The sequence below is a fragment of the Coenobita brevimanus genome, chromosome 39 (genome assembly GCF_032717465.1).
Source record: "Coenobita brevimanus isolate Jiangsu-jjx chromosome 39, ASM3271746v2, whole genome shotgun sequence".
Lineage (NCBI taxonomy): Eukaryota > Metazoa > Arthropoda > Malacostraca > Decapoda > Coenobitidae > Coenobita > Coenobita brevimanus.
In genome coordinates this window covers 22984641-22999037 of record NC_136992.1, presented here as the reverse complement: position 1 = coordinate 22999037, position 14397 = coordinate 22984641, and the positions used below count along the sequence as shown (strand labels likewise).

Sequence of the window (14397 nt, the reverse complement as noted above, 5' to 3'; positions counted from 1 at the left end):
ATTTGTTTGTGGCCACCCCAAACGGGATTGAGGCGTCTGGCAATAGATAGATAGAATAGAAGAATATAAAAGAACTAGAAATGAATATACAAAAAATATGTAGAGAGAAAGAAAGGAACTTTGAAAAAGATATAATTGACAAATGTAAGGAAGAACCCAAATTGTTTTATAGATTTGTTAATGGCAAATTGAAACAAAAGGAAGGAATCACCCAACTGAAAGTAGAAGGAGAGGTCTACAAAGATGCGGCCATGCAAGCTGAAATAATGAACAAATGTTTCCAATCGGTTTTCACTAAAGAAGGGGATTTGGTGGAGGGGGAGGGTGTGACTAGAAATGTAGTGATAAAAGCCATAAAAGTGGAAGTTCAGGAAGTGTAAAAATTACTGGAAGCTCAGGATGTAAGGAAAGCCTCAGGACCGGATGGAATCTCTACCTGGATATTGAAATAATGCAGAGAACTGCTGGCGGATAAAATTCACGATTTAATTGTGTGTTCTCTGGAAGTAGAGAAAGTGCCTCGGGAATGGAAGAGGGCCAATGTGGTACCAATTTATAAGAGAGGAAACAAGGAAGAGCCCCTGAATTATAGACCAGTGTCCCTGATCAGCGTAGTTGCAAAATTGTGCGAGAGAATCCTGAAAGACAGATGGATAAAATATTTGGAGGAGATGAACATCTTGGCTGAGGGCCAGTTTGGACTCAGAAGTAGAAGGTCGTGTGTTTCCACCTTGTTGAGCTTTTACTCAAGAGCAAGACGTGCTACAGGAGAGAGACAGCTGGGTGGATTATGTGTATTTAGATTTGGAGAAAGCCTTTGACAAGGTACCCCACAAGTGACTAAAGTGGAAATTGGAACACATAGGAGGACTGAAGGGAAACGTCCTGGAGTGGATGAGAAACTTCTTGAGAGACAGACAAACGAGGACAGTAATAAAGGACAAAATGTCCGTATGGAGGGAAGTAAAAAGTGCAGTCCCACAGGGCTTGGTGTTAGCGCCAGTGATGTTCCTGATTTACGTAAATGATATGGTAGATGGAATGAACAGTTATGCTAGTCTGTTTGCTGATGATGCAAAGATCTTGAGGAGAGTAGAAGCTGAGGGAGACTGTAAACCACCACAGGAAGACCTGGATAGGATCCAAGATTGGATCTAGATGTGGGAATTGAAATTTAATGGAAAAAAATGTAAAATGTTGGAAATGGGTAAGAGTCCCAAGAGACCATCACTGAATTATACGATGGGTAATGAACCAATTAAAAAAGTGAGAGAAGAGAAAGATTTGGGAGTGCTGGTCCAGGATAGTTTGTCACCGGAAAAACACATTAACAAGATAGTTAGAGAGACGTACAATCTCATGACTAACATACGAGTGGCATTCCATTACATCGTTTCATTTTTAAAGGCTCCAGCATGCTTGCATGCGTCGGCCTTGGTCACCTAATGGCGGCTTTCCACGCTGCATGATCCATTGCAGTCTCCCTGTTCAGTCCCTTAACCCTGAAGTCACACTTAATGACCTCGTCCCATGTCTTTCTCGGTGTACCCCTCATAACCCCACCTGCAATATATAACACTTCTCACCTTCCTCACTCAATTATCATACCCCATCCTCTCCACATGTCCAAACCATCTCAATCTACCTCTCCTCATCACAACACCAATACACTCCAGTCCCATCCTACCTTTTAACTCTTCCATCGTAAACCCAGCCCCCTCGGACCTTGCACACAGGGACGCATGAAAAATTGATAGTGACCATGATCTGCCCCAGGTTGGAATATGCGGCAGTAGTGTGGTCCCCACGTAAAAAGAAAGATATAAATAAGAACAAGAAAAAACAAAGAACAGCAACCAAGATGGTCTCCAGCCTGGCAGACCTGTCTTACAGAGAGAGACTGGAAAAGCTGGATCTGCCTTTCCTAGACGAAAAGAGAGAGAGGGACGACATGATTGCAGTGTTCAGGGCCATGATGGGAGTAGATAAAATTGATAAAAAATGATCTTTTTGTATGGGTAGAATAGATACATAAGTTAGTAAATACAGTAGAGCATTTATTGAGTTAAAGGACCATTTAGACTTAGTTGTGTGTTATTGTTTATGACTGTATGGTTGAATGACGCTCTGTACTTAGCGATCTTTGTTTGGTAAAAACCACAGTGCCTGGGAAATCACCAGACAGCATGGTGTTCAGTTTTAATGAACCATCAGTTTCAGCATCAGGGGTCTCTGGAACTGTCTCCCTCTGTCTGTATTTCCTGCTTCCTATGATCTCCAGTCTTTCAAACGCAGTGTGTCCAGGCATCTTGAAATGATTGGATCTTGACTTTGTCTCTCTCTTGTATTGTTTTTGTTTTTTTTCTTGGAAGGAGCAGTTTGCGGGCTCCTGGCCTGTGGTTCCTTCTTCCTAGCATAAAAAAAAAAAAGTTAGTTCGTTGTATCGAGGGTGTACTGTATTTGTTTGTTTGTTTTTTTATGTTCCTTCTGATTCTGCCAATTTTGTCAGGTTTGCCTGATATGTGAGTGCTGGTTAAGTGTATGTCTACTGTATATCACCCCATCCATCCACTTCATTCTCAGTCTTCCCCTGTCCCTCCTTCCTCCCCAGTATACAGTATTGTATATATTACACTCTCCTAGTCAGTCTCTTTATTCTCCATTTTCTGCACATGGCTTAGTAGTCTGTGGGTACTTCACCTGACACTTTGCAGCACATCAACATCAGCACTGATTGTTCCTTAACTTCCTCATTTTCTGTCTGCTACTTTTTTTTTTCTTTTTTTAAACTCCTCAAATTCAAGCCATACCCAAGTCTCAGCCCACTTGCTTCTTCCTTCTAACATGCTGCTCCTGTGCAATAGACACCTGGAACTCGAGGACGGAAGAAGAAGGAGGCACAGCCCAAGCCAACCAGTGGGGAGGGTGATGAAGAGACCCCAGGGAAGCCTTATGAGTGCCAGCGTGAGTATACCAGTGCCTTTCATGATGTATTTTGTAGATTACTCTTGCCCCTCTTGATGATTTTTTTAATCTCAGTGACTTTTCAAACTGTGGGAGTTAGATATAGTAAGTGTGAGAATCCAATGCCTGCAATAATGCATATCTTAACATATTCATGTTACCTTCGCTTGTGAGAGCCATTTCAAACTGTAAGGGTTACATATATCCTTTAGCCTCTCAATACAGCCTAAGCCTTACATGGTCCAACATTAGTATCCAAATATCTATGGTAACACATTTGTCAGTTTATTCTTGTTACTTCCAGACTGTCTTTCTCACTTTTGTAGAAATTTCTTAATCCCATGTGGTTAGATATAGTCTTTATTGACTCAGTCAGTATGGGTGACCTATCCTAGGTTGAAATAGATTGTGAGGAAGTAGCAAGAATAAAAAAATATGTTACTGTCTTAAAAAGGGTTATCATTTCATCCATTGAGTATTCTCTGGTACCTGATAGTCTAGTAGTTAGCATCCCCCAGCGTGGTAACTGAGGCATGTGCATGAGTTTTATCCCCCCAGAATGACTGGAGGTTCTTCAATCATTATTGCCGCCATGGAGAAAAGACTGGTTATCTACCCTGGAATGCACGGGGATGCAATAGGCCTTGAACCCATGCACCTCAGTTAGGGTGTTATGGGAGTGGCTGTGTCTGTACGCTCTTTCAGAAATGCGTACTGTAAATTTTTATCTCATTTTACTCCTTAGCTTTTGTTGTGCTTATATTATTGTCATTCTTACTCTTACTGCCATGATTCTACCAGAGTTTTATTCCTTGGTTAAATGTTTATGTCAGTAATGGAGCTGCTTAATTTCACTCATCATCTGTATTATTTGTCAGGTTCATCATGCTCTCTAAATTTTTTTTGCATATTTTGTCTCCTGTTTTGTACCCTTATCCACCTCACTCAGCATTTAATGAGTTTTTTACTCCTTACATATTTTTATTGTCTGTAGATATTTTTTAAATACTTCATAGTCTAATAAGCCCTCATTATATGTATACATATACAGTAAATCCTCGATTTTCACAGCTTGGATGTTCCGCCAAAACCGCGCGAAACGCGAAACATTGAATTGTGAAGTTAAGAATCAGTGGGAAAAATAGAGGAGCATTCAGGTGGAACATGTACCTACCCTATCAGAGAGTACTGTAACAGCAAACAGGCCCTACCCAGAATTAAGTGAAGAGTGTTTACTAGTGCTAAAACAGCATAAAGCTGCTAGAAAGAGCTGCAACACCAAAAATCCTTACCAGAAATAAAATGAAGACTGACTTGAATGGCAGGTGAAGGTGTGTTGAGGGTAGATGGGCTAGTTACTAGGTGACATGGACTTCTCTGGGGAAGCCGCATCACCTATGCCGAAGCCCTCGAAGTTGAACTCAGGCTTCAGCACCTCCATGTCCTCTCTCTCCACTTCTCCTCCTTCATCCACCACGCTGGCACGTCCAAATCTTCCAGAATAGCAGCCACATTCTCTCATGAAAATATCGTGCGATCCAGGCTTGTCTCTGCTTCTTCATGTTTCTGAGACTTCAGATCACTCAAGGTCGATAGGAAGTTGGTAGCCTCAGGCATAGTCCTGGTGTATGCATCGAAGGTGGTTGCTCTGTCGTTTATGGTGGAGAGGGTGGTCGTAAGATAGCCGCCAACAAATGAGCATTGGTATGCGTTGTCGGGTACCGGCTGGGAGCATCAAATTGTGGGGAAATTCGCGAATTGTGAGACAACATGGAAACTCTTTTTTTGCGCAAAAAACGAGGCATCAAAGTAAAATGCGTCCAATACGAGGACTTCTGTTTATATATATATATATATATATATATATATATATATATATATATATATATATATATATATTATTTTTTAGCCAGTTTTACAGTGAAGTCCATAGCAAATTACCAAAGGATTGCCCATTAAAGCTGCATTGCTACCTTTGAAGCTGATTTACCGAAATTCTCAATTTACAGATCTGGTTGTATGAAAAAAGTTGTGATATTTTGGGGTATGGAACACATCCATGGTATTTAATGAGGACATAGTGGAATATACATTCCTGGACAGAAGAACCTGATATAGTCAAGGTGAAGGGTGTACTCTCCTTTACATCCATAGCGAACAGCAGTTTGTTGTGTGGTCGTTTCCCCCAAACAGAGACTCAAGCTGTTTAACAATCAAGCAATGATACTTCTGTTTCTCAAAAATGGGCTAGGAAAATATCTTTGCTTTTTATAATGAATTTACAACATATATTTTTCAGGTGGGGACACCCATCGTCCACCCACTTGGTGTAGTGTTACTTTGTTTTTCAGGGTAGCTCTGCATTGAGTGGCAAGCCAAATGATTTCCTGTAAACCAGGAAATTATTTACAACGCTGGGTGGTAACCTTATAGCCAAACAACACGTGTTCCCTATGTGACAGCAAGTGGGTTGGCGGAGGGTTAGTGCCCCTCCCCAGAAAACAACTAACTAAAAATACGAACAAGAAGCCTTGGACCAGTACGGACCAAAAGATGACAACTAAGGACCGAACAAACATGATACGGTTGGCGACATGGAATGTAAAGGGGGCAAATGATGAAGTGAAAGAGAGAGAGATTGTCCAGGTGCTTGAGGGTGTGAAAGTGGATGTATGTGGATTAACTGAAACTAAATGGAGAGGAGAAAGTGTGAGAGAATGGGAGTATGGATGGGGTATATGTGCGGGAGTAGGTGAGAATGAGAGGACAAAAGAAGGAGTGTGTATTGATGTGAGTAACAGATGGAAGGAGAATATAAGAGAGTAATGGATCAGTTGGCTCAAGGATTGTGTGGGTAAGATTGAAAGTTGGAATACAAATGTGGGCGATTGTGTGCGTATATGCACCAACGCAAGATCGTGCAAGCAGAGTGAGAGAAGAATTCTGGACAAATGTGGAAGTGTGCATGGAAATGTTTGGAAGGAATGAGAGAGTGTTTCTGACTGATGATATGAATGGTAAAGTAGGGAATGTGGAGGTGGATGGAGTAGTTGGTGAGTAGGGTGTGCTTGCTGAGATAGATGAGAATGGCAGTGCTTTAGTGGACATTTGTGCCGGGAGGAGGTTGGTGATAGCCAGTACCCTCTTCAGGCACAAAATAATCCATAGGTATACATGGCGAGTGATGAGAATGGTGGTTGGTGAACTGAATGGAAGGAAGGCAATGATTGATTATGTGTATGTGGATGAGAGGGTGTGAAGGTGTGTAATGGATGCAAGAGCATATAGAGGTTGGGGGAGTGGACTTTCTGACCACCATATAGAGGTTGGGGGAGTGGACTTTCTGACCACCATGTAGAGGTTGGGGGAGTGGACTTTCTGACCACCATATAGAGGTTGGGGGAGTGGACTTTCTGACCACCATATAGAGGTTGGGGGAGTGGACTTTCTGACCACCACTTGGTGGTGGTCAAAATTAAGGTCCAAGTAAAATGGAGAAATAGAAGAAGGGAAGGACTGGAGGAAGGAGTAGATGCAAGGAGAGTGGAAAGGTTACAAGAGGATGAGAAAATGGAAGAATATAAGAGAGAAGTGGAGGAGTGATTGGGTAAACATGGATTGGAGCAGATGGAGGACGTGGAAGGTGTGTGCAGGATATTTTCAAAAGAAATCTGTGCAGCACGTGATGTGGTGTGTGGGGTCAAGAGAAGACGAAAGGGGGTGCAAGAAACAGAATGGTTGAATGAAGAGGTGAGAGAGGCTGTGGCACAAAAGAAGAAAGCATACAATGAGTGGATGAGAAATAGGGGTGTGGAAGAAGTTGAGAGACGGAAGAGAGAGTTATATAAACAGAAGGGGAGAGAGATGAAACGATTAGAGAGAGAGAGTAAGAGGAGGGTGGATGAGGAATTTGAAAGGAATTTGAGTATAAAGTGGAGAGAAAATGTTCTGGAAAGAGGTAAAGAGAGTTAGACAGGGTGGCAGTGATGTTAGTCGGGGAGTGAAAGATAAAAATGGTAGATTACTAGTGGAGAAGGGAGAAAAAGTGAGCAGATGGAGAGAACGCTTTAATGAATTGTTGAACATAGAGAATGAAAATAATGCGAGTATAAGTGGTTGGGGAATGGCTGGGAGAAGAGAGGAAGGAATCAGTAGGATGGAAGTTGTACGAACAATGAAGAAAGTCATAATGGGGAAAGTCCCAGGCATTGATGGAGTGTGTGGTGAAATGCTGAAGCATGGGGGAGAGATAGTAGTAGAATGGATATGGAAGATGTGCAGATTGGCCTGGGAGGAAGGTAGAGTCCTGGAGGATTGGAAGTCTATCTATCTATCTATTGCCAGACACCTCAATCCCATTTGGGGTGGCCACAAACAAATCGCCTCCAAGTCGCCCTGTCCCCCGCCATTTCACTGCCCTGCTCCCAACTCACACCCCCCTCTCTCATATACCTCTCCACCCCATCCCTCCATCTCATCCTCGGCCTCCCCCTCCCTCTTCCCCCCTCCACCTCACTCACATACACTCTTTTTGTCAGTCTTTCACCCTCCATCCTCTCCACATGGCCAAACCACCTCAGTGTGTTCCTCATAACGCTTCCTATCACATCCACATCCACACCACAACGCTCCTTTATATCCTCATTCGTCAGCCTGTCTCTCCATGTGACTCCACAGGCTCCTCATAAATAACTCATTTTCACTGCTCTCACTCTTGACTTGTGTCCTTCCAACAACGTCCAAGCTTCACTTCCACACGTTACAGTAGAGTTGGTATCACAATACTGTCATATAGTAACTTTTTCACTTCCATGCTCACTTCCCTGTTTCTTATCACTGCTTTCAAAGAACCAGCAACCTTTCTTCCCTGCTGTACCCTTTCAAGCACTTCACCCTCTAAACCTCCATCCTTACTCATCACACTACCCAAGTACTTAAAAGTACTCACATTTTCCAATTCCTCACCATCCACCCTCGCTGTCCATTCACTGACTTCACCTCTCTCAAAGACCATCACTTTACTCTTCCCTACATTCACCTTTAGATTCTGTTTCTTACACAGTCCCCCAAACTCATCCACCAAGCCTTGCAGCTCCCCTTCGTCATCACTCAACAACACAGTATCATCTGCAAACAACAGTACAGGGAGTTTCCAAACACTGTCCTCTCTCACCAGGGCCACTCCAACATCCACTACCCTACCTTGTACCTCTTTTATTACCCTATCCATGTACAGATTGAACAACCATGGAGACATGACACATCCCTGTTTCAACCCAACCTTCAAAGAGAAAAATTCACTTAGTTCACCATCCACACGCACTGCAACCTTCGCACCATCGTACATACTCTTCACAGCATTTCCACAACTTCCCATCTACTCCATATATTCTTAACACTTTCCACAAGCCTTGTCTATCCACCCTGTCATATGCTTTCTCCAAATCCATGAAAGCCGCATACAACTTCTTTCCCTTCTCTAGAAAGTTTTCCACTAAAGATCTAAGAATGAATATCTGATCTACACAACCTCTTCCCTTCCTAAAGCCTCCCTGTTCTTCTCCAACTAATTTCTCTGTTCTTTCTCTAACTCTGTCAATAAGTATCCTACCATACACTTTTCCTATTATACTAAGAAGACAGATGCCCCTATGATTACCACACACTTCTTTTTCCCCTTTTCCTTTGTACAAAGGAATAATTATACCTGACTTCCAATCCTCTGGGACTCTACCTTCCTCCCAGGCCAATCTGCACATCTTCCACATCCATTCTACTACTATCTCTCCCCCATGCTTCAGCATTTCACCACACACTCCATCAATTCCTGGGGCTTTCCCCGATTTAACTTTCTTCATTGCTTCCACAACTTCTATCCTACTGATTTCTTCCTGTCTTCTCACCTCCTTCCTTCTCCCAGCCATTCCCCAGCCACTTATACTCACATTACTTCCATCCTCTATGTTCAGGAATTCCTTAAAGTGTTCTCTCCATCTGCTCACTTTTTTTCCCTGCTCCACTAGTAAGCTACCATTTTTATCTTTCACTCCCCTGCTAACTTCACTTCCACCCTGTCTTACTCTTTTCACCTCTTTCCAGAACATTTTCTTACAGTCCCTCCACTTTACACTCAAATTCCTTCCAAATTCCTCATCCACTCTCCTCTTACTCTCTCCTACTAATCTTTTCACCTCTCTCTTTCTTTCTACTTATAACTCTCTCTTCCGCCTCTCAACTTCTTCCACGCCCCTATTTCTCATCCATTCATTGTATGCTTTCTTCTTTTTTGCCACAGCCTGTCTCACCTCTTCAGTACACCACACTGTTCCTTGCACCCCCTTCAGTCTTCTCCTCCTTCCACACACCACATCACATGCTGCACATATTTCTTCTGTAAACATCCTACACGCACCTTCCACGTCTCCCATCTGCTCCAATTCATATTGGCTCAATCGTTCCTCCACTTCTGTCTTATACTCTGCCTTTTTCTCATCCTCTTGTAACCTTTCCACTCTGCTTGCAACTACCCCTTCCTCTCGTCTTTCCCTTCTTCTATTCCTCCATCTTACTTGAATCCTAATTCTGGCCTCCACCAAGTAGTGGTCAGAAAGTCCACTCCCCCAACCTCTATAAGCTCTTGCATCCATTACACATCTTCGCATCCTTTCATCCACACACACATAATCAATCATTGCCTTCCTTTCATTCAGTTCACCACCCACCCTTCTCATCACTCGCCATGTATACCTGTGGATCATTTTATGCCTGAAGAGGGTATTGGCAATCACCAACCCTCTCCCAGCACAAATGTCCACTAACACACTCCCATTCTCATCTGTCTCAGCAGGCACACCCCACTCACCAATTATTCCATCCACCTTCACATTCCCAACTTTACCATTCATATCACCGATCAAAAACACTCTCTCATTCCTTCCAAACTTTTCCATGCACACTTCTACATTTGTCCAGAACTCTTCTCTCACTCTTCTAGCAAGATCTTGCGTTGGAAGTCAGGTATAATTATTCCCCTGTACAAAGGAAAAAGGAAAAAAGAAGTATGTGGTAATCATAGGGGCTTTTGTCTTAGTGTAATAGGAAAAGTATATGGTAGGATACTTATTGACAGAGTTAGGGAAATAACAGAGGATTTAGTTGGAGATGAACAGGGAGGTTTTAGGAAGGGAAGAGGTTGTGTAGATCAGATATTCATTCTTAGATCTTTAGTGGAAAAGTGTCTAGAGAAGAGAAATAAGTTGTCTGCGGCCTTTATGGATTTGGAGAAAGCATATGACAGGGTGGCTAGATAAGGATTGTGGAAAGTAATAAGAATATTTTGAGTAGATGAGAAGTTGTTGAATGCAATGAAGAATATGTATGAGGGGGCCAAGGCTGCAGTTCGTGTAAATAGTGAACTGAGTGAATTTTTTTATTTGAAGGTTGGATTGAAACAGGGATATGTCATGTCTCCATGGTTGTTCAATCTGTATGTGGATGGGGTTATAAAAGAGATACAAGGTAGGGTAGTGGATGTTGGAGTGGCCCTGGTGAGAGAGGGTAGTGTTTGGAAACTCCCTGTACTGTTGTTTGCAGATGATACTGTGTTGTTAAGTGAAGATGAAGCGGAGCTGCAAGGCTTGGTGGATGAGTTTGAGAGATTGTAAGAAACGGAATCTAAAGGTGAATAAAGGGAAGAGTAAAGTTATGGTCTTCGAGAGAAATGAAGTCAGTTGATGTACAGTAAGGTTGGATGAGGAGGAAATGGAAATTGTGAGTACATTTAAGTACCTGGGTAGTGTTATGAGTAAGGATGGAAGTTTGGAGGGTGAAGTGCTTGAAGGGGTACAACAAGGAAGAAAGGTTGCTGGTTCCTTGAAAGCAGTGATACAAAACAGGGAAGTGAGCATGGAAGTGAAAAAGTTACTACATTACAGTTTTGTGTTACTGACTGTAATGTATGGAAGTAAAGCTTGGACCTTGTTAGAGAGACACAAGTCAAGAGTGAGAGCAGTGTAAATGAGTTATTTGAGAGGAGCATGTGGAGTCACATGGAGAGACAGACTGACAAATGAGGATGTGAAGGAGCGTTGTGGTATGGATGTGGATGCGATAGAAAGCATTAGGAGAAACCCATTGAGGTGGTTTGGCCATTTGGAGAGGATGGAGAGTGAGAGACTGACGAGGAGAATGTATATGAATGAGATGGAGGGAGACAGAGGGAGGGGGAGGCCAAAGATGTGATGTAAGGATGGAGTGGAGAGGTATATGAGGGAGGGGGGTGTGAGTTGGAAGTTGGGCAGTGAAATGGCGGGGGAGAGGGCGACGTGGAGGCGATTTGTTTGTGGCCACCCCGTATGGGATTAAAGCGTCTGGCAATAAATAGATAGATAGGGATTTTTCATTACCTTGGATAATATGACGGATGATGAAATTATAAAATTAGTTATATAACTGAGGCCTCAGTCAGAGTGGTTGGGGGTTCATTGATTGTAATGGTAGTTACCATACTAAAGTTTGAATCAGTTGGATAATATGGTGTTGAAAGTTTCTCTATGTCTTTCCATAAAGCTGTTCCCATAGGACCTACTGTGTAATTTTGACTTTTTCCTGACAATAATTGTGTCATGATTATGTGATGGGAGTGACTTGGATGCATGAGATGTCAGCTTAATATACAGGGTGACCAGACATTGTCCCATTACCTTTAGAAATATTATTTGTATGAGAAAATATAGTCCAGTAGAATCTCTTATTTTATGAAGTGCACTTAACTCCTCTGGTGCGCAATTCTCCAGCCTCGACTACCCCCTAGGGTGCAAAAACAGTCTTATTTTTCAACTTTCTCAAAGGTTATAATTTTTATGCCTGATTTATAGAGCTTGAATTTACACACTCAAAAACGCAAACCCCACCCTCCTAGACCCAATAGTTACCGAGCTGTGGCCCATCAAAGTTGATAAAAGTTACCCGTCGCGGCCTGGGTGAGAAAGAAAATATGCCACTCACACCCATTTTCTTCCCCAAAAATACATACAAAAATCACCAAAATCAATATTTTTTTTGGTGTGTATAGATGTTACAAACCATTGTGAAGTGCTTAGAAAATAAAATGGTCACAAATAAAGTACAGTACACTCAACCCTCCATTTCCCGGACTAAAAGGGGGGAAAGACCAAGCCGGGAACCCCAAAAGTCCGTGAATTGCAAAACTCTGGCCCCTCATACCATTCCTTGCCCTTTTACCATACTTTGTCAGAACTCTCTAATATTGTCCGGCAATTATTCTGATATTCTGGAGCATTCTGGAATGTAGGCTACCTATTCCAACATAACTAACACACAGAGTACATAAAATAATAACATAAATATAAATGCAGTACAGATGTTTAGTGGAGAAGTATCTAGAGAAGGGAAGGAAAGTGTATGCTGCCTTCATGGACTTGGAGAAAGCTTATGACAGAATAGATAGGCAAGATATGTGGAAGGTATTAAGAATATATGGAGTGGAGGGGAAATTGTTGAGTGCTGTGAAGAGTATGTACGAGGGAGCTAGGGCTACGGTGTGAGTGGATGGTGAGCTGAGTGAGTTCTTTGATCTCAATGTGGGACTGAAACAGGGGTGTGTGATGTCTCCATGGCTGTTTAATATATATATGGATGGGGTTGTAAAGGAGGTGCAGGGTAGGGCAGTGGATGTGGGGGTGGCCCTAATGAATGAGGGTGAGATTTGGAAGCTTCCGGTGTTGCTGTTTGCTGATGATACAGTATTGTTGAGTGAAGATGAATGGGAGTTGCAAGGTTTGGTGAATGAATTTGGGACAGTGTGTAGGAGGAGGAAGCTGAAAGTTAATGTAAACAAAAGTAAAGTTATGGTGTTTGAGAGGAATGAAGTCACAGAGTGTGCAGTGAGGTTGGATGGTGAGGATATGGAGAATGTGAGTGCATTCAAGTACTTGGGTAGTGTGATGAGTAAGGATGGAACTTTGGGGGATGAAGTACGTGAAAGGGTACAGCAGGGAAGAAAGGTTGTTGGTACACTGAAAGCAGTGATGAGAAATAGGGAGGTGAGTATGGAAGTTAAGAAGTCACTGCATGATGGTATTGTGATCCCTACCCTGACATATGGAAGCGAGGCATGGACCTTGCAAGAGGGGAACAAGTCAAGAGTGAGAGCAGTGGAAATGAGTTACTTGAGAGGAGCATGTGGAGTGATGTGGAGGGACAGGTTGACAAATGAAGAAGTGAAGGAACGTTGTGGGGTAGATGTGGATGTGGTTGAAAAGATTAGGAGAAATACACTGAGGTGGTTTGGACATCTGGAGAGAATGGAGAATGAAAGACTGACTAAGAGGGTGTATGTGGGTGAGGTGGAGGGAGGGAGAGGGAGGGGTAGACCGAGGATGAGGTGGAGGGATGGAGTTGAGAGGTATATGAGGGAGGGGGGGGTGAGTTGGGGGGAGGGGAGTCAAATGGTGGGTGACAGAGTGACTTGGAGGCGTTTTGTCTGCGGCCACCCTTTGCGGGATTAGGGCGTCGGGCTATAGATAGATAGATAGACATACTGAAATAACATAATTATAAATATAAATATAAATAATGCCACGATTTGGAAGGAACCGGTGGGTTGAAACAAGGTGGTGGCCATGATTCTTTTCCTGTATGAAAACATCCTTTTGTATGTGTTACAAATGGCCTTTATGGAGTCTAAACCTTGCTAGAATATACTGTGTTGTGCAGAAGACTGCTTATAGTTTTATATGAGGGAATGATGGCCAGACTTTCGTGAGAATTCCGGACTTGTATGGGCATATGTTAGGCATTTGATATTATTGTCCAGCCTCAGCCCGTATCCGTGAAATCCGAAATCCGGGAGATTGGGGTATGGGAAATGGAGGGTCGAGTGTACAGGTAATGATTCAAAACATGCTTCATAAAGCGTAAAACTTATGCAAAATATTTGAGGCTGCAGGGGGATAAAGATACTCTGTGGTAAGGGGTGGGGTGGAAATGCCAGGAGGGGTGTACTGGGATGAAGGGATGGGAGGAGACTGTCACCAGACACAAAGGAATGAACCCAGTGGAGTACAGGGTCATGGAGGGAGGGAAGGGGGGAAATGCCTTCCCCCCAGATGACTGGAGGGGGGACATAGGGGAGATCCACATCAGAGGGGTGGAGGATGCATGAGGAGGGTGTGGGAGTGGTGATGGTGGTGGTAAGAATGGAGGGAGGTAGGGTAGTAACAACATTGTGGGTTAGAGGGATGCGGTGAGAGGGAGGTGGAGAGTACAACCACCACTGCCTGGTTACTGTCCTGGATCCTCCCTCCCGCGTGTCCAACACTTAGTTCTGATTGGTCAGAAGCCATCTATGTCACAACCAGGGTGGAGCAAGCTGCCGCCAGTTTTTGTGGAAGTTGCATGATCAACTTTCCC

The 14397-nt window shown here is 43.1% G+C and overlaps 1 protein-coding gene across 1 annotated transcript in view; it reads left to right on the top strand.

The window, feature by feature from the left end:
• LOC145396870 (zinc finger protein ubi-d4 B-like) overlaps nt 1-14397 on the top strand; it is a 636773-nt gene that overhangs the window by 228541 nt on the left and 393835 nt on the right. Inside the window, exon 8 of the mRNA XM_080270158.1 lies at nt 2865-2964. Within this exon, the coding sequence (XP_080126284.1) occupies nt 2865-2964 (100 nt within the window). The remainder of the gene's footprint in view (nt 1-2864; nt 2965-14397) is intronic.